Raw genomic sequence first — 23,091 nt, 5'->3', positions numbered from 1 at the left:
TCTTCCCTTCCTTTTCATCTGGACTACTCCTACTTCTCCTTCACCACTAGGCTTAAGGATCAACTTGCCCAGAAAAACTTCCTTGGCTGCTCACTTCTCGTCATGCTTCTTCAGTACCCTGTGAACAAGTGCCTGCGTCATGAAGTTTATCATGTTCTTCTCTAATTCTTGGCTCACTTGCCTGTCTCCCTAACTGACTATAGACTTCTGGAGAGCAGGGACCAAACCCTGTGTGCCTGGTCCACAGCAGGAACACAATAACATCTACTGAGTGCATGACCTGGGTCCTGGTCCTTGCTGACACCAAGGAGCTGTGTGACTTTAGGCAAGTCACTCTCCCTCTCAGGTTCTTCACCTCTAAAGAGAGAACTAGGGAATACCCACTTCCCACTACAATGGAGTAAAATGGACCAGATTTACCCTATCAGAAACAACCAAGACACCCAGACGAAAACAAACAAAAAAACATGAAATAATGATTGCTGTGTTCTCCCAAAACTCATATTTTGAAATCCTTAGTGCCCAATATGATGATATTAGAAGGTGGGGCCTTTGGGAAGTGATTCGATCATGAGGGTGGAGCCCCTTCTGCCATGCGAGGACACAGTGAGAAGTACCAGCTAGGAACGAGGAAGAGGTCCTTCACCTGACCACAATGGCACCCTGGTCTAAGACTTCCAGCCTCCAGAACTCTGAAAAAGAATTCCACGCCCACTTTCTTGTTTATAAGCCACCCCATCCATGGTATTCCATTATAGCAGCCCCAATGGATAGAGACTGTGGTTTTCAAGATACTGGCTATCAGGCAACAAAGTTCCTAGGAGACAGGAAACAAGCAAGATGGCTCCTGGGATGGCTCCAGCTCACTGCCTTGACAGAGGTTCTCAGCCAAGGGGCAGGAAGGGAAGACAAGTGGGGCCCATTGAACCCCTGAGCTGAGGAGACAGAGCTGGAAGTCTAGGGAGGCCAAGGCAAATGGAGTTCACAGGACAGGATAGCCCAGAGGAGAGAGCTTCACAAGGAGCTCCAGAGAGCTGCAGAAGGTCCCCTGTGACCATTTGACCACACAGGTGCGAGGAACCTAGCTGAGCCTGGAGAAAGAACCATCTAAAAGGACTGAAAATAGCACCTCTTCCCATCAGGCAGAATGGAAAATCTCATCATCCACAGGGCACTGGGAAGAGTACTCAGGTTGACTCGGTAGTGGGGGATCATTAGCCCTAGACCATGCACTGCTCCAGACCCACTTCAAAAATCATAAAAGAAAGAACTGGACTAAGTGCCTTGGAAAGTCCTGTCCAACAGTGTACAGCTTTAAACATTTAATGAAAAAGAAACACTCGTGATGTTTCTATGTTTCAACATCGTGGGCACCCCCTAGATGCAGGCACTGAGCTTGGTGGTTGATTTGCCAAGTGCTGAAGAAGCACAAAGCTGATGATGACCCTTCCAAAACAGAATGCTTTGCAATGTGCCCAGCACTTCCGTAGGCACCACTTCATCGGGCCCCATGAACACTCTGCAAGTGTGCTTGCCAAGTAGCATTAGCATCGCTACCTTACAGACAGGAAAACAGACTCAGACGCAAGGAATTGCCAGAGTCGCTGGTGAAACCAGGCCTGAAACCCAGGTTTCCTGACTCCCCCCCACCTCCCCATCCAGGCTCTTTCCTTCAACCTTTGATCCGTGGAAGGGCCCCATGATCCCCCAAGAAGGAAGCAGGCTGGAGTTCCCTTTCGGTCCCACCAAACCCAATAAGCCAGGCTCTTTCTTCTCTTGTGTCCAGCAGGATCCAGGAAAGGCACCCCGACCCTCTTTATTGTCATTAATATGCTCAGCGGCGGCCTCGTTATTACTGTTATTCTTGGACATCAGAGAATTATGAACATCCTCAGAAATGGCAAGACACATGTTAGCCAGCTGTTCCCCATTATGCCCTCCTTGGGTACATGATACGCCTTTCATGTGCTTAAAATCATAAATAATTTTTAAAGTATGTTGCTCTTATTTTTTATTCCAGGGCTCAAATGTGGTTCTCATAAAAGCTCACTTTGGCCTCATTGTCATAGTCTAAGAGGTTTACCGAGATCCCTTCTTTCCTTACTTCTTTCTCCCCCCCTTGTCTCCCTCTGCCTCTCCCCTCCAGAGGGGCACAGCACTGTGGTCTCAGGACTGATTTGTTTCCTTCCTGTGTTGGAATCATGTTCCCTCCAGGGATGCAAGGAACCAAGGCTATGGTGATGTCTATCATGAACAGATACATAATACTGTCCCCATTCTACAGATAAAGAAACCAAGGCACAGAAAGTTTTACTAACATGCCCAGTACCATACAAACATGAAGAGGTCCAATGACCCCAGAGATCAAGGAGAAGGTGCAACAATAAGAGCTATAAATGATATAATCTTGATCATCTGTGAGTCACTCACCTGTAGTGACCTAAGAAGGCCTCTCCTTACAACTCGTAGGAAAAGTCAGTGGGAAGAGCACAAACCAGGCATCAAGATGGACAGTGAGCCCCGCTGTGAGCATGTGTGTCTGCTTATATCCCATGACCCCAAAAGTCTGCCTCTTTTCATCTATTTATGCTTTCCTCTGCTCCTCCTAGTCACTAGATAATTGAAGGTCAACTGTTACAATTGATGACATCTCACTCGCCTTAAGGCTAGGGCTTGAAGATCAGCATCACACCCACTTGCTGACCTTTAATGTCAAAAGGCTCAGGCACACTGAGAAGTCAGTGTGGAGCATGGCACCACAAGCCACTAGCCGACAAGGGCAGAAGGCTCTGGACTAAAGAAGTTATGAGAAAGGGAAGCTATAGATGCAGCAGAATTTGCCCCCATGTTCTTATCCCGCGTGCCGGTGCCTGAGAGGGCAGAGGGAGGGATACACACGCACACGTACACACGCATGTGTGCACACTCTGTACCAGATTCAAGGACTCCCACGCATAAGCATTTACCTGTGTGTGAGTGTTAAGCTATTCACCAAAATGCCAACAGCACCAGAATCCCCAAGACCAGCCGCATCCTAGATCCCACAGGGAGACTCTGTGTGACACCAGCAACAGAAGCTAACCAGTCTCTTCATCCCTACCTATGCTTACGGGTAAATTTCCTGTCTGAAGCAATACTGAGCCTGGAAAGTGATACTACAAAATGCACATTCTCCTTTGTCTAGCTCTATATTCATTTATGGTTTTTAATTCCGTTTTGGTATGTACTCTACACATGAATGAATGTTTGCTGACTTTAAAAATACGGGATAAAATCCAAACTACTTACATGGCTGACAAATCCCCTATAAGCTGCGCCTCCTGCCTCCCACTATATGCATAATGGCCTCCTCTCAGTTCCCCACAGAGGCTGGGGTTTCCTTACCTTGGGGCTGATGACCTGTCCTTCCCTCTCCTGAGAAGGTTCTCACCTGTCCTCCCCACCTGCCAAACCCCAACCTGGCCCTCAAGTCTAAGCTCAAATGGCGCCTTCCCTCACCCTCCCTCCACCACCCCTCCCCCCCCCCCCCCCCCGCCTAAATTAGTTTCCTCTGGTTGGCTCTGTCCACCCCGCTCTTTTTCTTCTGTGGGTGCCTCCCAGCTCATACAGCTCTCTAACTTCTGAGTCTTCACCATGCCAAAGCCAATGGAGCCAAGACCAGTGTGGTCACCACTGAATCACCTGCCCTCAGCAGAGTATAGTGATACTCAATAGGTATCCATTGGATGGATGGATGGATGGATGGATGGATGGATGGATGGACAGATGGACAGACGGACAGATGGGTGGATGCATGGGTGAGTGGGTGCGTGGATGGGTGGGTAGATGAAAAATGGGCCTTCCAAAAGGCTAGGACCCCCTATATACAACCTAGCCCCATTCCAGCTACAGTTAGACTTTTCCCAAATGTTTTTTGGCAACTGAAGGGGCAACTGAAAACCCAGAGCAGGAATGGATAATATGGTACATGGTACATGTGCTGCCAGCCCCACCCATGTAGACAGCCCTATGGGATGACAGGAATCCTTCTTAATGTCCTCAAATGGGCCTCAGAGCCCACCCAGCATCAGTCTGTATCCAGTTGCCACCACAAATTAGGTCTGGTATGTGTGACCCATTCTTTCATTCATTAACACATACTAGTTTCATGCCTGCTCTATTCCATGTCCCTTCTAGGTGTTACCTGTATCACAAAGCCAAATCCTTGCCCTCATGGAGCTTCCAGTGTAGTGTGGACACAGATAATCAAACAAGAACACAAATACATGACTCAGGAGCCGGTGGTACTGTTAGAGAAAAAACAAGAGAAGGGCATAGAGAGTTGCTGGGAGCATGCCTCACAGAGGGTGGACAGGGAGGACTGTCCGAGGAGGGGACATATGAACAGAAATCCCAGGGAAGTGAGGGAGTGAATTCTGTGGGTAGATAGAGGTCTTCCAGGCAGAGGGAAGAGCAATCAGAGAGTCCCTGAGATAGAAAAAGGCTTGGCATTCTGGAGGAAGAACAAGGAGGCCAGTGAGGCTGGAGCAGAGCCAGCAAGTAGGAAGACGTAGGAAATAAATTTCTGTATCAGAGGCAGCAGATGTGGCATCCATTCAGAGTCCCTGACATAGACATTATTATTCCTGGCCCCTCTCTGATCAATGCCCCTTTAATGCCTACTGCAGGAACCACAAAACACCCTCAGGTTGGACCCTGCCCCAGCCATGGCACACATCAGTGGCCCCACTCTGCCTTTATACTCAAGTGTACATCCTTGGGCTTTTGTTGGTGCAGTGCTGGTAAATGTTTACCAACTAATGGAGAGGCTGTTGATTTATAACATTTGTGGATTTCTATGGTATAAACAGTGCCCACCATGGCCATTTTCAAGCTATCAATAGTTTAACCACTACCTTGCAAAATTCCTGAAAAAGTAACAATCAGATCTCGACAGGTGTTATGAGCCAACATGTCACTGACCCCAGTTCTTACTGGGTAAGAAGAGCTCCGCCCATGAGCCCCAGGTGCCAGAAGCTGACTGCCTCTGCCTGCTTCTCCACCTCTCCCCTTCTGCTCACTCTTTCCCATACACCCTCAGGAGCAGCCATGGCCAAGCTGGAAGAGCACCCACATATCCCAGTTACTCAGGACAGTCCTGGCATAATCACTGGGAGCTCTTCCACCCTCAAAGAGCCCTACTTTGGGTGATAAATTCAATGGTCAACCTATCCACTGCCCTCCAGCACCAGGTCCCAGCCAACCCCAGTATGGCACATGTTACCCCAGTTCAGAGAGACATGACTCTAGGCTTTAACAAAAGAAAGCCACCACTTCTATTTCCTTTTTTTTTTTTTAACATTTATTTATTTTTGAGACAGAGAGACAGCATGAACAGGGGAGAGTCAGAGAGAGAGGGAGACACAGAATCTAAAACAGGCTCCAGGCTCTGAGCTGTCAGCACAGAGCCCGATGCGGGGCTCGAACTCACGGACCGCGAGATCATGACCTGAGCCAAAGTCGGACGCTTAACCGACTGAGCCACCCAGGCGCCCCTATTTCCATTTTTTTTTTTTTTTAAATTTTTTTTTTTTTTTAACGTTTATTTATTTTTTTGGGACAGAGAGAGACAGAGCATGAACGGGGGAGGGGCAGAGAGAGAGGGAGACACAGAATCAGAAACAGGCTCCAGGCTCCGAGCCACCAGCCCAGAGCCCGACGCGGGGCTCGAACTCACGGACCGCGAGATCGTGACCTGGCTGAAGTCGGCCGCTTAACCGACTGCGCCACCCAGGCGCCCCCCTATTTCCATTTTTTTAACCATGAGTCTTAAAATAGCTTACTACAACAATTCAAAAACACTTCCCATAGCATTTTCATATATTCTTCACCGTTTTTGAGCCCTGAGTCAGACTTATCCACTAACAGACCAACACTAGGTCTGCCAGGTCCATATGGTCTCACCAGGCCCATATGCATGTCTAGAACATGGCCATATGCCATCTCAGGTTCCTCACTCAAACCACAGCACTTAGGTGGCATCAATTATTTTATTTCTATTTTTGAAAATGAGAAGCATTACCTAAAACAAAAAGGAATAAAAAGCCAAAGGAATAAAAAGCTGCACTCTTTCCAGCCTATTTAAATACCAATCAAAGAGCATGCACCGAAAAGCCCATAAAGATATCAAATATAAACCCTACTCTTTCAGCTGTACCTCCATTAAAAACAAATGTCTGGGACCAGAAAATGGCAACATGGGGCAAGGCCTCACCTACAGCCAACCTTATGTAAACACCAACAGTTCTGGTTCATTTAAAAATTACTGCTGATAATAATAAAAAGAAATCTGCCCTGAAAGGCATCTTGAAGGCTGAGTAGACAGTGACCCTTCTCCCTGTGACCAGGAATCTACAAGTTCTCCATCCTCAACAAAGCTCATTGGGTTTTTCCTGCTTTTTACTTTCTGGTCACCAGAGAGGATTCACTAAACTATCAAAATAGCCCCAAAGAGTAATTAGCTCACCACCTGATGAAGGACGGAGTTGGTCTGAATGAGGAGGGAAAAGAATGTTCTGGAAGATCACATGAACTATACACAGCTGTGAGCTAAAAGTCCTGCTATTACACTGTAGATCACAGCTGCAAGAAGACCCTGGGGCTGGGGGAGCAAGGATAATCTGGCATCAATCAGCCAATCAATCTGATATTTACTGAGCATCTATTATTTATATAACACGAAACTAGAGTTTGCAGGGAATACACAGGAAACACAAACTATAGTTCTCAGAGGGGGAGTGGGGATGTGGCACCTTAGGAGGCACAAGAGTAAGAAGGAAAAACTAACAAATGAGAAAAATCCTGACTATAGGTTGACTAAGAATCCACTTAAGGAATAAAGGAGGGTCTATGAGGGAAGTGAGATTTGGGCTGGGATGCAAAGAATGTGTTTCTTTATTGTTTATTGTGTATTTAGAGAAGATGGGGAGATCATTCTAGGACCAGAGGCAAATATTTAAAGCATGTGAAAAGTTTCCAGGCCCTGGAAGAGAGAGTAAAGTACTCTCCTCCTGACAAGAGTCTAAATCAGGGAGCTCAATGTAGGCTCCACAGATAGGCATGGGCAAGAGAACTCAGAGAAAACCCAGTGACATTACCAGGCTCGAGGATAAAGGGCAGCCCCAGATACAGAGTAGGGATCCACATGCTAAGTGTACTACCTCATTCAGCATACAGCTTGAAGAAGTGACAGATGTGGGACAATTTTACTCTGAGATATTTGGACACAATCAGAGTGTGAATGACCCCACAGGAGTCCCTCAGCTAACATCAATAATGGGGAAAGAATGAACAAATTCATTAACTGTCACTTGGCTGATGTGTGGACCCCAACATTTTAAAGCTATGACAGAGAAGTTAGGGTCCAACCTCCATACTTTACAGATGAGAAAGCTATCATCCAGGACTGCTAAGTAACTCACTGTTCCAGTCCCAGGCAATGACAAGAGAAAAATTCTGATGTGTTACCTGTCCCAGCCCAGAGGTATGTAATCTGAGATGGAGTTTCCCAGGGTATGTTCTGCAGATCACTGGTTCCCCAGGATTCCTAGGAACATACCTATGAATAACCTATGAGTGTTCAGAGGGAAAGAGTTAAAGTGGAACCTCGCTCTTAGACTAAGAGTCTTCTTAGAACTTTTAATTGGTCAGAAAAACTTAATAATTAGTGTTTCTAAAGTCTGTTAGACCATGAATTATTTTTATTTTTATTATTTTTTGATTTGAGAGACAGAGAACAAGTGAGAGGGGTAGGGAGAGAGAGAGAAAGTCTTAAGCAGGCTTCACACTCAGCACAGAGACTGACGCAAGACTCAATCCCATGACCCCGGGATCATGACCTGAGCCAAAATCAAGAGTCAGATACTCAACCAACTGAACCACCCAGGCACCCCAGACCATGATTTAAAAAAAAAAAAGACCACTGGTTCTAGAGTATAGGCTCTGAGAAATGATGTTCTAGACCATGCTAGCCCAAGCTTCAATTTGGACGTTTCAGTAAAGTGAAGTAGGAGCACAGCTTTGCAGTCAGAAAGAAATGAGTCTAACCCCTTCATGCCAGGTGACCTTAGGGAAGCTTATTAACCTCTCTGAACCTGTTTCCTCACCTATAAAATGGAGCTAAAGCTAGTCTTACCACATATTGTTGTGAGGATAAAAACAAAAAGCATGTAATGCTCTTATCAAAGAACACAGCGCATAAGAAGCATTAGCTACATTTAAAACTCAATTTAATTATTTATCAACTTATATCTCTGGTTATAAGTTCTTTTATTTTCAGATATTTTCAGTGATATTATTGAGAGTGGTTTTACTACCTTTCTTCTCAAAGCCAACCATAAGAATTATGAAATATGGGCAACCTTTAAAACACGCTAACAGACTTTATCCTTATTTACCCCTTATCAAGGAAGAAAGAAGCTTTCACCTAATCAAACCAACAATTATCTTTGGGAACAGAAGTATAAGTGGGGAAATAATTGCTGAATTGAAAAGCAGCTCTTAGCCACACTGGGTCTCCTTCCACCATGCGTGCTAAGATGAGCCCCTTCCAGTCTCTTCGGATTTCATTAAAGCAAAAGCAGAACGTGAAACAGACACAGACATGGTGAGGTCATGAAGGAGGATGCTTGCAAAAAGGCTCCTCCAGAGGAGTCCACAGCCCAGCATCAAGGAATGAACAAGGCTACTTCAAGCAACCTTAGAAAATGCCAAGTGGATTCCTGGGATACAGAGCAAACCCACAAGCCTACCTGAGATCCAGGTCCTGGATCATTGGCTTGTTACTTCCTGCCCAGAGGAAGAGTATACTCATTCCCCAGGGCTGTCATAACAAACTACCACAAAGTGGGTGGCCTGAAACAGCAGAAATGTATGCTCTCACAGATGTGAAAGCCACAAGTCTGGAATTGGGCTGCCAACAGGCCTCCACCCCCTCTGAAGGCTCTAAGGGGAAAACCTTCCTCAGGTTCTGAGGGCCCCAAGCATTCACCTTGGCTTGGAGCTGCATTCCTCCATTCACAGCCTTTGCCTTCACCTGGTCTTCTTCCCTGTGTGTCTGTGGATCTCAATTATCTTTCAGCCAATAATTGGATTTGGGCCCACCCAACATCCAAGATGATCTTATCTTGAGATCCTTACCTAATTCTATCTGCAAAGACCCTTTTTCCAAATAAGATCGCATTCATAAGTTCCACAGTTAGGGCTTGGATACCTATTTTTGGACACACTATTCATACCACTACAAAAAAGGATTATGGACCTTAAAAGCACAAGCACTTGTGATGGCTAATTGTATGTGTCAACTTGACTGGCCACGGGGTGCCCAGATATTTGGCCAGCATTATTCTGAGTGTGTTTGGAGGGTGGTTTTGGGATGAGATTAACAATTTGAATGGATACACTGAGTAAAGCAGTTTGCCCCCCTAATGTGGTGGCCCTCCATCCGATCAGTTGAAGGCCTCAATAGAACAAAAAGGTTGACTAAGAGGGAACTTCTCCTGCCTGCTTGTTTCAGCTGGGACATTGATTGTTTTTTTTTTTTCCTGCCCTCAGACTGGAACTGAAATGGGCTCTTCTTGGGTCTCCAACCTGATGGGCATTTGGACTAGAACTTATACCATTAGCTCTCTTGGGTACCATAAATCAGCTTACCATAATCACTTGGAACAATTCCTCATAATAAATATAACACACACACACACACACACACACACACACACACACACACACACACGTCTTATTGGTTCTATTTCTCTGGAGGAACCTGATTAATATAAGCCTCACGTCTAGATAACTAAGAAGCAAGAAGTGCTGTGGTCCTGACTGGGCAGAGTACCTGAAGCTGGCTGGACACCATAAGCCAGAGGGAGAGTCTTCCCGTGGAGCTTTTGCAAAACCACAGTTACCAAATCAGAATCTCTAGAGAGGCAGTAGCAGGTATCCGAGAACAACTTCTAATAATTTATAAGGCTTAATGGAATTAATATCTTCCTCTAAGGGGCCATTGAGCTAACCAAAATGCCAAGTTTCTTTGCTTTTAAGATGGAATTCTAATAGTTCAGTGTGGTAACACCAATTTCTTAATGGCATTTATATATATTTTCAGTTAATGAAAATCAAATGATGAACTATTCTTTAATAAATGCAGTTTGGTAGATAAAAGGGATCTCAAACCAAGGATTCCATGGAGAGACTTAAAAGATGAATGATATTTCTGCTCTTTTCTCTTTGGATCATTGACTCACCAGAAATTTCCACACATTACTTTGTACTACAATCCACCTTGCACTGCAGTTTAACGTGGCAACCTCAGCTTTTATCCAAAAGCAGTTAAAAGATTGCTATGCAAAGAATATTCCAGCACTTTATATGAACTCATTACTAAAAATACGTCCCTTATATTGTTTCTGTCCTTTACATTGCAATTATACTTTAACCACAAGAAAAAGTTTGTGTCCTCTGACAAAACAGATGCTCATCTCCATGGATTACATGAACCACAGTCCTTCCTTCCTTGGCTACCAGGAAGCTCAAAGGGAAATCTGTCACACTTGCATTAATCACTCTTATTTTTTCATTTCTACTGTCATCATTTCCCCTGCACTTCCTTACTGTCCCCCAATCACAGGGTTCTTTTCTATTTACCCTTTGTTAAAAAATGATCCCTTTGTATTTATGATTTTGCTTGTAACCCGTCAAAATCCTGTTTTGCAAAATAGGGTAAGATATGAATCAACCCCAGGTTCATGGGGGCAGAGCCAATAGTGAAACTCAAGTCTCCTTTTGCCACATCTGCTGTCTATCCCTGGAAATGGGCGCCTTCAAGACCTCCCTCCTGCACTGCGGGGCTGAGCAGTCTTCCTGCTGACTCTCCCAGGGACTGCACCACAGGTCTCACACATGCAACCATTATGTTTAGGGACACCCCAAGGAGCCATGCTCTAGGAAACAGAAATCCCCCAGCACACAGTGCAAAGGCCATCTGTTCCCGCCTCTCCCCAGACTCTATGTCTGGGCTTCTGGCTGCCGTCGCAGGTTTAAGGAACTGGGTCCAGTTTCCCCCAACGCTGCAGATGCTGGCTATGAAGGGAAACAGCAGGAAAGAGTCGGCCGATTCATTGCCGACTGTGCCGCCCTATTCACATCACGTGTGAACAACAACGACAACAGTAAAAGTACCCGCTATCATGTGTTGTGTGTGCCTCTATGCTAGACATCCGATATCATCACCACTCCTTTCTTTTTTTTTTTTTTTTTTTTTTTCATCACCACTCCTTTCAACAGCCTGCCACGACATTTATTACTCCTGTTTTGGAAATGAGGCTTCCTCTAAGCCTGCTTTCCTAAAAAGATATAACTTGCTGGAAGTTAACAGCATCTCCTTGCCTGCGAAGGACTCATAAGCTAATGTCCTCATAGGCTTCTGGGAACAGCAAAAGTAGCCCCTGCAATATCAGTCTCTCTACTCAAAACAGCTACATAAATTTTGACAGACTGGACAAAAGTGATTTTCACCCACCCCAGGCATATCACTTCTTCCAAATTTGGTGGATTCTGGCTAGATTAATATGACCTCATGGACAAGAATGGACTCCGTTACCTCCCCCTTGTCTGCTTCCAGCCTTGTCTCTGTTGCAGGAAGCACTTGGAGAGTCAGTGAACGTAAGGGGTAAAAGAGGGGGGGAATGTTCGTTCATATGGACAAAAGGCGAATGAGGGAGAAACATAAATGTTGAGCGCAATCTAGAAGGCCCATTTTGGTAATGAGCAGAGGTGAGAAGGCACCCATTTCAAATCTTCCCAGGCTACCCCAGGGCCAAAGGCCAGGCCTCCCCACCCCCTTCCTGTGCACGGAGGTTGAGTGTCCCTCACAAAATGCTGGCTCTTCTGTTGTTGTTCTTGGAAAACAAATGTTTCCTTCCAAGATCCCCCTCCTGGTTAATATCTGTGTTCAGGACTCTGAGTCCCTAGACGCGTTACTATGGATTTGTCCAGGTTTGGAGATCTTGATTTTGTGATTTCCTCCCCATCTTCCTGGTCTCTCCAGACCCTGCTGAGTTATGATACAAACCTCCACCGGCCCGGAGGATGCTCAACTGATCCCACGCCGTGCCTCAGCCTTCCTCCACGTTCCCCCCGCCACCAGGATGTGGCTCTCTGCAAACGTAGTTTATTCTCATCGTAGTCACTTCCCAAACCCACTAAAACAGGAGGAAAACGCCAGTGGCCCCCATGCTAACCTTGCACAGATTTCCCTGCCTCATCCTCCCTGTCCATGCCTCTGGGTATAGCCCCCACCTCCACCCCTGTGATCAGGTTCTGTCAGACTGATTTTGAAAAACATGCATCCTACCCTGCCTACCAAGTTATACCTCCTCTCCTGCTTATGACATCCCCTGTGAGGTCAGCCACTGCATCCTGTGACTACAAAGAAGATCAGGGCCATGTGGCTGGACCCACAGAAGGATGACACACAGTTCACCTGTGTCAAGTATGGGACCCAGAAACTTTGGGGAGAAGTTCCTTCTGTTATATCTGCAGCCTTCCAGGAGCCACCACCTGGCTTTGCTCTCCCCAGACTCCTTGCCCCATCGTATTTGCATATAGATCTGTGCTGTGCTAATGAGTTGCCATTTGAGATAGTGTTTTACTCATGCTTTGATGTCTGCGTATGTGCATTCCTGATGAGCCCTTTGTAAACTCTCTCAGAGCATGGATTATTTCTGTGCCCTTCAGTGTCTCTCCAAAGACCCCCTACAGGTCCTCCATCAGTGTTGGCTGCAGTGAAGCTGGCTGGGTCGGGGAAGGGCTAGGAATCGAGAATGCACATAAAAATATTTGAGCACACAGACACAATGATAAACTCCTACACTTCCATAGCACCAGTTAGGAGTTAGAGTCTTACAACACCCTTTTAAGAAAAAATAGGGCATGTATTATTATAGCCTATATCATAGATGAGGAAACTGGGGCTCTGGAAGACGAAGTGACATCCCCAAGTCACACAGCAAATAAACATGGAACCAAGGCTAAAAGTCTGGTCTTCTAGACCCTACCACAGTGTCTACCACCCTCAGCCTCTAAAAGGAAAAGGAAGGGGGTGGGGACAGCCTGACTGCATCAACCAATGAATGGATACAGAAGATGTAGTATGTGTACACAGTGGAATCTTACTCAGCCATGAGAAAAAAAGAATTCCTGCCATTTGCAACATAGATGAACCTTGAGCACACCATACTAAGTGCAATGAAAGCAGAGGAAAAAATACTGTACTATGTAATATCACTTATAGTGGAATCTAAGAAGCCAAACCCATAAAAACAGAGAGTAAAATGGTGGTTACCAGGGAATGGAGTGGGGGGATAAAACAGCTGCTGTTTAAAGGGTACAAACCAGTAACAAGTAGTAAATAAGCCATAGAGATTTAAGGCACAGTAGAGTGAATATAGACAACAACATTGTACTATAATCAGAGACTAGAACTTAATTATTCCAACCGCCAAAAAGAAAGAATAATTATGTAACAGTGATACAGGTGCTAATTACCTCTACAATGGCAATCATATTACCGTATATAAATGTGCCCAATTTACATGTTGTATGCCTTATATTTACACAAGGTTATGTCAAATATATTTGATTTCTTTCAAAATGCAAAAAAAAAAAAAAAAAAAAAGACAAAGAAGGAGGGAAACTCAGAGATGGCTGCACTGTAATATGTCCTTGCCCTAATCATTCCAACTACAAATTCAAATGCAGGTACTACCCAAACTATAGATGGTAGTTCCAACAGGCTAAGCGTATGGGGACACATGACTCTGCAGGAAAATAGGTCATTTAAGCGGATCTATGCTCTCACAGGTATGAGCCTATGCAAGGACAAGCAGAGACCAGGGGCAGGCATTACTTGGGGGCTGAGTCTGGGAATGAGGAGGAGAGGAAGGTGGTAGAGAAACGAGAGGTATGGTAGGATGTCCCAAGAACAGAGAGGGAGGCAAGGAAAAGGCACCAGGAGAGAGAGGTACAAGGGAGAGGGAAGAAGGATGGCAAGGAGAGCAAAGAAGACACAAAAAGGGGAAAGAAGAAGGATACACGCTTCTTCTGTGTCTCTGGCTTCCCTGCTATTAGGAGCATCTTGGGAGACAGAAGCCATAGCATGGGCTTTGGAGTTTTGCTCACCTTCTTTCCAAGGATCAGCCAGCAGAGAGAAAGTTAGAAGCCAGAAGAAAGAGAAGTGAAATGGTTAGCCAGGTTGTGACACCACCAGAGGGAAGCAGAAGCCTCCATCCAAGACTGATACTTGAGGCATGTTGCCAGCAAACCAGGAAATCCTCTAATCATCTATGGAGGAGGAGTGGAGGTCCACAATAAAGATGGCGCCTGCGTTCAAGGACAATGGGATTAGGAGCAAGAGGTCCAAAACTAGGAGACAATGCAGCAGTGCAAATGAAGGGACAAAGGCCCTGGTATGGTCCTTGTGAAAACAAGACACTCAGGCAGGTGACCCCAAAACATTTACTTCTTTTGGCAGAATATCTGTAGCTGATATTCACGTCTATGTTTGTTCACTGTTTGTCATGTGTCCACCTGCCACGAAGGTATCGTCTGTCTTAATAAACCTATAAAAACAGAACCCACAGACTTTACCCTCTTGAGTAGGGGATTCATGAGGGTAGCAAACATGTTGGTATTTGGTGAGTGAATTTTGATGGGGACGGTCGATCTATTGGTAGGGAAGACGGTATAAGCACAGACAATGACGTTGATCAAAATGGTGCTGCTGACTCTGAGGATAGTGATGAGAGTGAAGACGGTGATAAGGCAGGTGGTAACAGTGGCAGTGCAGAAAGCAACAGACATGGAGTTCTGTTCCTGATGGGGGTGGAAATTCTGGTGACGGTGGTCAGAATGAGGAAAATGATCTCTGCAAAGTTAGGTCACCACTTATGAAATACTTTGTGTGTGTGTGTGTGTGTGTGTGTGTGTGTGTGTGTGTGTGCGTGTGTGAGAGAGAGAGAGAGAGAGAGAGAGACAGGGAGACAGAGACAAAGAAACCGAGAAAGAGAAAAAGAGATATCATCTATAAATCACTCATTAGACTAGAGTAGCATGTGCCCCAGAACCCTTCCTAGAGAAACATCACAAGTGGCCAAAGTCAACAGCCACTGTTTTCTCCTAAAATGCCTAACAACAACAATAAAAAAAAAAGAATAGTAAATCTGTGGACACTTTTCCTTTCTCTTTGGAAATGTTCACTGGATTTTGTTATACACGGAGAAGCTCACCTAAGAATTCCCTGGGGGAATTTTGAAATTATACATAAACTATACTAACTGAAAGGAACCTCAAAACTCATCTGAACTGTGTGGTTCTCAACCCAAATATACATCAGAACCTCCTGAGGATTTTTTCTTCACAATATTGGTGCCAGAACCTCATTCCATACCAACCACCTGAATCAAAATCCCAGAGTTGGGAGGCTGGCATGACATTCTAAAAACATTCCCCGGATGGTTTTCTTTTGATCAACTCTCCTGATTAAGAACCTTCTATTTTACAGAGGAGACCAGCAAAAGCCACCACACAATACTTAGTGGTAGAGTCACAACCAGAATAGGGATCTTTGCAGCAAGTTCGGAGCTATTCTCCCTGCATGCTGCCTACCCAGTCCACATGGCTTGCTGTCTGCTCTCATTGCTACACCTGGTCTTAAAAAAAAAAAAAAAAAAATGCCTGGAAGTGTCAGGACCTCAAGAAGAGGGAGAGAGGAAGTATAACAGAGAAACCAAGAATCTGGACCAGAGCAATGTCTGGCTTCCCATGAAGCACACCCCAGGGGGAGCTCCAAGGTGAAGGGACATCCCAAACCCGGCCCCTCTCTGCACCCCAACTTGCTTTCCCACCCCACCCACATCACTGCCCCATACTTAGGGTCCCTAGGGAGGCAAGAGCAATTTCAACTCCACAAACCCTCATCCCCCAAACCCTGGCCTTGTTCCCACACTATTGCCAGCCAGCCCACCCTCCGGAGGCCCCCAAACCCAGAAGAAACATGCTCATACTTTCTTGGTGGGGACTTTGATCTTCAAGAACTCTGCCTCTCTGGCCAGCACCTGCCACGGGGCGTGTATCCGGACAAAGATGGATCCCTGGCTTTTACTCTGCAAGGTACAAAGGAAGAAGAAATGGAAACACTTAGAAGGACATAGCTTAAATTCCTGTTTCCCTAGCTCTCCCAAACTAGAAGCCCCGACCTGGCATTTCTTCAGTTTCTGGTGTTTGTTCTCTTTAACAAAACACCAGGGTCCTGTCCTCTCCTGCCCCTATCTAGTCACCAGCTCTGTTCCAGAAGGGCCCTCATCAAAAACCACAGGGTAATGTTCCCAAAGTGTGGTCCCTGGAGGCTTGGTGGCTTCAGAAGAAAAGAAGAATTAAAACAAGTATGTTCCCAAGATTTGAAACATAAGCAATTACGATTTTTGCAAAAACCCTATTATAGTCTTCATAACAAGTAGGGAGTTTACCTTTGCTAGCATTCAGTGAACAGCCTACAACTCACCCCATTCACATATTTGTGCTCTATCATGCTGGGTCATAGCCTCAAATGACAAAAGTGGCTCACCTAAGCCCCAAAGTAAGGATACAAATAATAATGTAAACAGGGCGCCTGGGTGGCTCAGTTGGTTAAGCATCTGACTTCGGCTTAGGTCATGATCTCACAGTTCATGGGTTCAAGTCCCGCATCAGGCTCTGTGCTGACAGCTCAGAGCCTGGAGCCTGCTTCGGATTCTGTGTCTCCCTTTCTCTCTGCCCCTTCCCAGCTTTCTCTCTCTCTCTCTCTCTCAAAAATAAATAAACATTAAAAAAATTTTAACAATAATTATAATGTAAACAGTACAATGTAAAATGACATCATCAACATAAACCATGAACAGGGCTCCAGTGTGAATGTGGAATATGAATCTATGACCCAGGACAAGGAATTCCATGAGTATATAGACTTCACCCAAAAAATATAAAGGAAAGGAAATGCAGTGATGAGCATCTGAAATTTAGGTCATATTGATTTAGTAATCCACTTGGCCCTGGCTACAGTGTGTGTGATAAAAACTGGTCAGGAGGTCCCTGGGTGGCTCAGTTGGTTAAGCGTCCGACTTTGGCTCAGGTCATGATCTCACAGTTTGTGGGTTTGAGCCCCGCATCAGGCTCTATGCTGACAGTAAGAAGCCTGCTTGGTATTCTGTCTCTCCGTCTCCCTCTCCCTCCCTCTCTCTCTCTCTCTCTTTTTCTCTCTCTCTCTCTCTCTCTCTCTCTCTCTCGTTCTGCCCCTCCCCTGCTAGCTCTCTCTTTCTCTCTTTCTCTCTCTCTCTCTCTCTCAATAATAAATAATAAACATTAAAACATTTTTGATCAGATTATGATGTCAAGCCATCAGTTTCTCCCCATCTTCAAATAAAACCTCAAAATTTTTTCAAAACAAATACAAAAAGAAAACAACTACCTCTGACCTTAATTCAATTAGTTTTGTCACTAAAGAATGAAAGGAAACCAAAACAAGTCAGAAAAATGGGCAAAAGTGCCATTATTGGTGAGAAGCTTCTAAAACCACCTGCAGAGTTCATTACAAATGCGGTGTTCGCAGAGAAAGCATAGCAAGCAGGCAGCACCATGCCTTCATTGGATGACCGTCAGAGATCCCCTAAAACCCGTGCACCGTGGTGGGAAGATGCTGGTGTGCTGGCCAGCCTGCTACTGATGTCAGGGGGCAGCGTGGGAATCAGGTCCTAGTGAGTGTGCTCCACAGACAGACGTGCTTGTACTTCTTGACCCCCTAGGCCCCCTGAGGCTTCTACTGAATTACGGTGTATTTTGTGAAGCAGGAAGCACGGAGACCAGTACTGAGAAGACACCAACTCTGCGTGCGACAAAGGTATTCCCGCTCACGTAAAAGGTGTCCCCTTTGAAAATCATTCCCCAGCTTCATTCATAAAGACCAGCTGGTGTTCATCAATCCACTCTCTGGTCTTGGTTTTGTGTTGAAGATAACAGTGGAAGCCATTCACATCCAGCCTCTTACCATCGGCTTTTCCAGTGTGCTAGGCAGAGAAACAGGTAGCAAACCAGAAGACTGCGCTCCCCATTGAAGTATATGGACTACTGACGGTGCTCACAGGACAATGGAGAAGATAAAGAGACACTTTATGGTGTTCAGAATGCAAGTGAAGACTTGCATCTCTATGATTCTATGATTCTGAACGGCAGGCGCACAATACATTCAGTAATTCACATACCCAGAACCTACTCCCCACTTTGGGGATGAAAGCTTATGATTTAAAAAAGGAGAAGAAGGAAGAAGAAATGAAGATTTTGTATGAAGACTGAACCACGGTATGAAAGTCTTGGAGGGTCCAGAGTTTGCAAACACCTGAAAATAAGAGCCATGGCCGTGATGCGTATTTACTGAGCGCATATCATGTGCCAGCACAGAGCCAAACAGTCATGTGTTTTAGAACAAAGAAGATGTACGGCCACACCGTCAGGCAGGGACTATCACTGTCTCTCTTTTACAGTTGAGGAAATCAAGACAGGGAAAATTTAAATAATTTGTCCAAAGTTACACAGATAGTGTGACAAAAAGGTATTCGGATCAAAGCAGTCTATGCCCTACCTGATGACTTTCTTGGCCATGGAGGCAGACATAACACACTACTGGGCAAAGTGAACAGCCACCTCCAAGAGCTGTAGTAGAGCATAAAGACACACTTTTCAGACTAAAGTCAAATCAAAGGATGGATAAGGAGTATACAAGGCAGTCCTAAGATAAACACTCAACCTTCCGGCTTCCATGGATGACATAGTTCTGACCAAACACTGGCAGTGGCTTTCAGCAAGGAATCTCCTCAATTTCCATGTCTGTCTGTGGTTACACTATCCAGGAGTACTAGACAGAGTTATCAATCACTTGCTGCTACTTCAAACTGTAATTTAAGCTTTTCTAACTTAGTGAAAATGAAGGGTAAGAAAGAAAACCACCTGGGAAGCTGACCTGCACCCTCAGCTCTCCATCACGGCCCCAGAAAAGATGTTTGTGGTGAAAGGCAGTGAACAGTACCATCCTTCTTACTGAGATGAAATCATGACTATTATTGATTTTAATACATGATGTTTTGTCTTTATTTTTAAATTGCGATGAATGGTTTTTTGTTTTTTGGTTGTTTTTTTTGTTTTGTTTTTTTTTTAGAGAGAGAAAGAGAGAGCGCAAGCAAACAGAGGGAGCAGACAGAGAGACTCCTAAGCAGATTCCACACTCAGCACGGGGCCCAATGTGGGGCTCGATCCCACAACCCTGGGATCATGACCTGAGCCAAAATCAAGAGTCAGACACTCAACCTATTGAGCCACCCAGGCGCCCCTGTGATGAATGCTTTTTTTTGAAAGTTTGCATAGAATTGGTAGCTCAAGTGTGCACTGAAGTGGCTACAGATGTTCAAAGTTTGAGGAAGGAATGAGAAAGCAAGGGTCAAATCTCATGACCTTGGTGGCAGACTGCTAGCTGTCCCCTGAAAGCCATTATCATCTCCTTCATCCACTTTAAAACTAAGTGTATAGCCATCCAGAATCAAGCCTATATCTCCCCTGAAGTTAGATGTAACCATAATACTAATCATGAAGCAGCTGCCGGCCACCCTCTTCAAAGACAGTGTGCAGGTTCATCGTCCTCCCTACCCTTGACCTGCTGCCTGGAACATGGAGACAAGCATCTCAGACCTTGAGGTCAAAGTCAAGGCCAGAAACAGCAAAGTATCAAGAGAAAAGCCGAGTCCTAACCTCTCAGAGTGTTGTAACTGCCCTGGCTGTCCCGGGGATTTTTACATGAGACATAAAACTGTTGAGCCCTTGTGATTTTAGAGGGTCTATTAATTGCAGCCCAACCTTTTTGCTCATTGCCTCCAGCAAAGCATACTTCATTCTCCTCAACTGGAACTTGTTTTAAATGAAGATAAAGGCTGGTATGCAATCATGTGGTGCTAACATCCAGTCATGACCCTTTCAACCCAGGCAATACTGTTACCCTCTCCTAAAAAAGAAAATCACACAGGGTGCCTGGGTGGCTAGGTCAGTTAAGGGTCCGACTTCGGCTCAGGTCATGATCTCATCATGGTTCGTGAGTTCAAGCCCCTCATCGGGCTCTGTGCTGATAGCTCAGAGCCTGGAGCCTGCTTCAGATTCTGTGTCTCCCTCTTTCTCTGCCCCTCCCCCACTCACACTCGGTCTCTCTCTCAAAAATAAATGTTAAGAAAAAAAATTTTTTAATTAAAAAAAGAAGAAGAAGAAGAAAAGAAAATCCTGGGAGCTGAAGTGAAACATTAGCTCGTGTGACTGGCCACGTCTCCTGAAGAAAAACAAATACTTGAAAACCCCTGAGCAGAACCATCCCCAAATGCAGAAGCTCTCTTTAATAACCCAGGAATCTAAAATTGGAGATAAATATAGATTGAGCTTTAAATTAAAAAAAATGGTTTCCTTCTTCTCCAGGCTCAATTGACTTCCATTCTTCCCCATATTTGAATTCTCTCAAGCACAGCAAGGGAGTGGAAAGAGCTTGGGCTTCAGATAAAAACAGATTAAGACTGGAATCCTGGATTTTATAGCTGGAGGACGTTGGACAGCACTGAACCAACGGAGCCTCAGTTTCTTTATCTGAATAAGGATGAGAAATGTTGCAGGTCTGTTGTGAGGATTGAAGACAGTGTGTGAGGTCCCTGCCCCAGGGCCTGGCACACAGGCCATCTGAGACGTATCTATGGGCCATGACCATGGTGATTCCCTCCACCCAACTGAAATGATGGCTTTCTGACTGCAGGGACAGCATCTCATGCTTCTTTTGTGTTCCTCAAGCACTTCCCACAGGGCTGGACACATAGGAGATCTTCCCTGAATCTCTGCAGTCAATAGAAAAACTCAGGGAAAACCAGTTCCTGTTCCATTAAAATTGTGACTAAGTAATCCTTGTTTACTGCCCTTGAACTTTTAAAATTATCTACAGGATTTTCAAAATGTCCCATGTGTCCTAAAGGAATTCACAGGTTGGAAATAGAGCACATCTCCAGACTTTGAGGACAATGTCGGAAAACATGACTCTCTGAAATCAACACAAAATTCAACATAAACAGTATATAAAGCTTGCCTACCAGAGCATATAACCCATCTCTGGAAGATATTTTATAAACATATCATCAATGCGAACAGAGGGACTCCCAAATCACATCAGGCAACCAAAATTCAAGTTCATGTAAAACAATCTACAACATGTAATTTGGTTCTGGTCATCAGACAAAGAAGAACCAGTGTCCAAAGACTTCTCTGAGCAAGCACAAGCACATCCATCTTGGGGACGCAACTATCCCAGAGGCAAGAAACGTGAAATATACAACAGAGCCAGAAAATCTCTCCAGCTCAGCTGCAATGTCTTGTGCCACTCCTTTCACTATGGTTCTGTTTTCATAAAACCCTACAAATTCTGTCTGTCCAGCTCCCGGGTGTCAGGGAAAAGGTACCCAAGAAGATGACGCAGGTACTCTGGTCAAAGGAAATGAATAGTATATGTAGGGCTCAATACCATCCATACTTTCAGGCATCCACTGGGGGCTTTGGAAGGTAACCCCATGGATAAGGGGGCCTCCTGTACTCCTCAGTCATAACCTGACTTTTGGTTTTCTAGGTCTCTTTTAAGTTGTGCTGTCACTTGGTTTCCTAGACCTAGTCACCACTAACTACATTAATGGAGCACAGAGTTCACCAAGCAAAGCAGGTCCCCATCTCTAACCAGTGCCTTGCTTAATCGGCCAGTTTCCCACCCTCTCCCTCCTCCCTTCTTCTCTAAAGTTGCCTAGACAGCAGGCCCAATCAAATGCACCTTCTCTAAGGCACACAGTACCTCCGCCCTCTCCCTGGACTCCAGCCACATAGCCCTTCCCACTGTTCACCAACTGCTCCAGCCAGTGTCCCACTTCAGAACCTGCTTGTAAGCTATTTCCTCCTCTGCAAAGTCCTCCCCACCCTCAGACCTAGCCAACTCCTAACTAGTTCTCAGCTAAACATTCCTTCCTCCAGAAGACTTTTTCTGAACCCAGGATTATGCCTGGCCCCCCTCTTGCCTGCATGGCTCCTGTCCTTGTCCTTCATAGCAATGGCCGACATTGCAATCACGGTGAGTAGGTGTTTAATGCTTGCCTTCCTGGCAGACCTTAAGCTCTATGAAGACAAAGAATGTGTCTATCGTGCTGACTGCTTTGTCCTAAGCAGCCAACACAGTACTGACATATGGTAAACACTCACTAAATAAATATCTACTGTAACTTCAACATGCATAGATACCTAGTTCTGCTTAGATCTGTGATTAATTTTTTTAAAGAAGTTTACCTATTTATTTTGAGAGAGAAAGAGAGAGAGAATGAACAGGGGAGGGGCAGGGAGAGAGATTGAGAGAGAGAGAATCCCAAGCAGGCTCTGTGCTCCATGCACAGAGCCTTGATGCAGGGCTTGATCCCACAAACCATGAGATCACGAACTGAGCTGAAATCAAGAGTCGGAGGCTTAACTGACTGAGCCACCCAGGCGCCCCATCCTGTGATTAATTTCTAAAAATTGGCTACCACAGCCCAGAAAGTAACTGGTGACCTTTGGCCAACCACATTTAAATCTGATTCTATTCTAAGAGAATAATTCAATTACCCTTAACTGTCATTTCTGAACCGTTTTCTCATGTTAACAACCAAAGTTATTCAAGATTCCACTTGACCAGGAAACTTATGAAAACCTTGCAGGAGGACCTCTCCATTCCTAACAGGAGCCCCCAGCCCTGTTTTTGCAGACCATTTGCAGGCCACTGCTTCCTTTCCTGGAGGCCTAACCCATCTGCACACATTCATCTGGTGCTCATAAAACACAATCTGAACTGAGCTGGGACCACATAATACCTGGAACCTCTCTGCCTGATAGCATTAAAGGGCACTGTAGTATTAAGGAAAAGAATCAGGGATACCTTGGAAA

The 23,091-nt window shown here is 45.2% G+C and overlaps 1 protein-coding gene across 1 annotated transcript in view; it reads right to left on the bottom strand.

Moving 5' to 3' along the window:
• Nucleotides 1-23,091, bottom strand: part of ANO2 (anoctamin 2) — a 343,971-nt gene that overhangs the window by 243,315 nt on the left and 77,565 nt on the right. The window contains exon 4 of the mRNA XM_086714259.1: nt 16,101-16,199. Coding sequence (XP_086570385.1) covers nt 16,101-16,199 — 99 coding nt within the window. The remainder of the gene's footprint in view (nt 1-16,100; nt 16,200-23,091) is intronic.

Source organism: Puma concolor, chromosome B4 (assembly GCF_028749965.1).
Source record: "Puma concolor isolate L17-30 chromosome B4, mPumCon1.1.hap2, whole genome shotgun sequence".
NCBI classification, from domain to species: Eukaryota; Metazoa; Chordata; class Mammalia; order Carnivora; family Felidae; genus Puma; species Puma concolor.
Note: the sequence above shows the minus strand (reverse complement) of the source record. Positions and strands in the feature narration are given on the sequence as shown.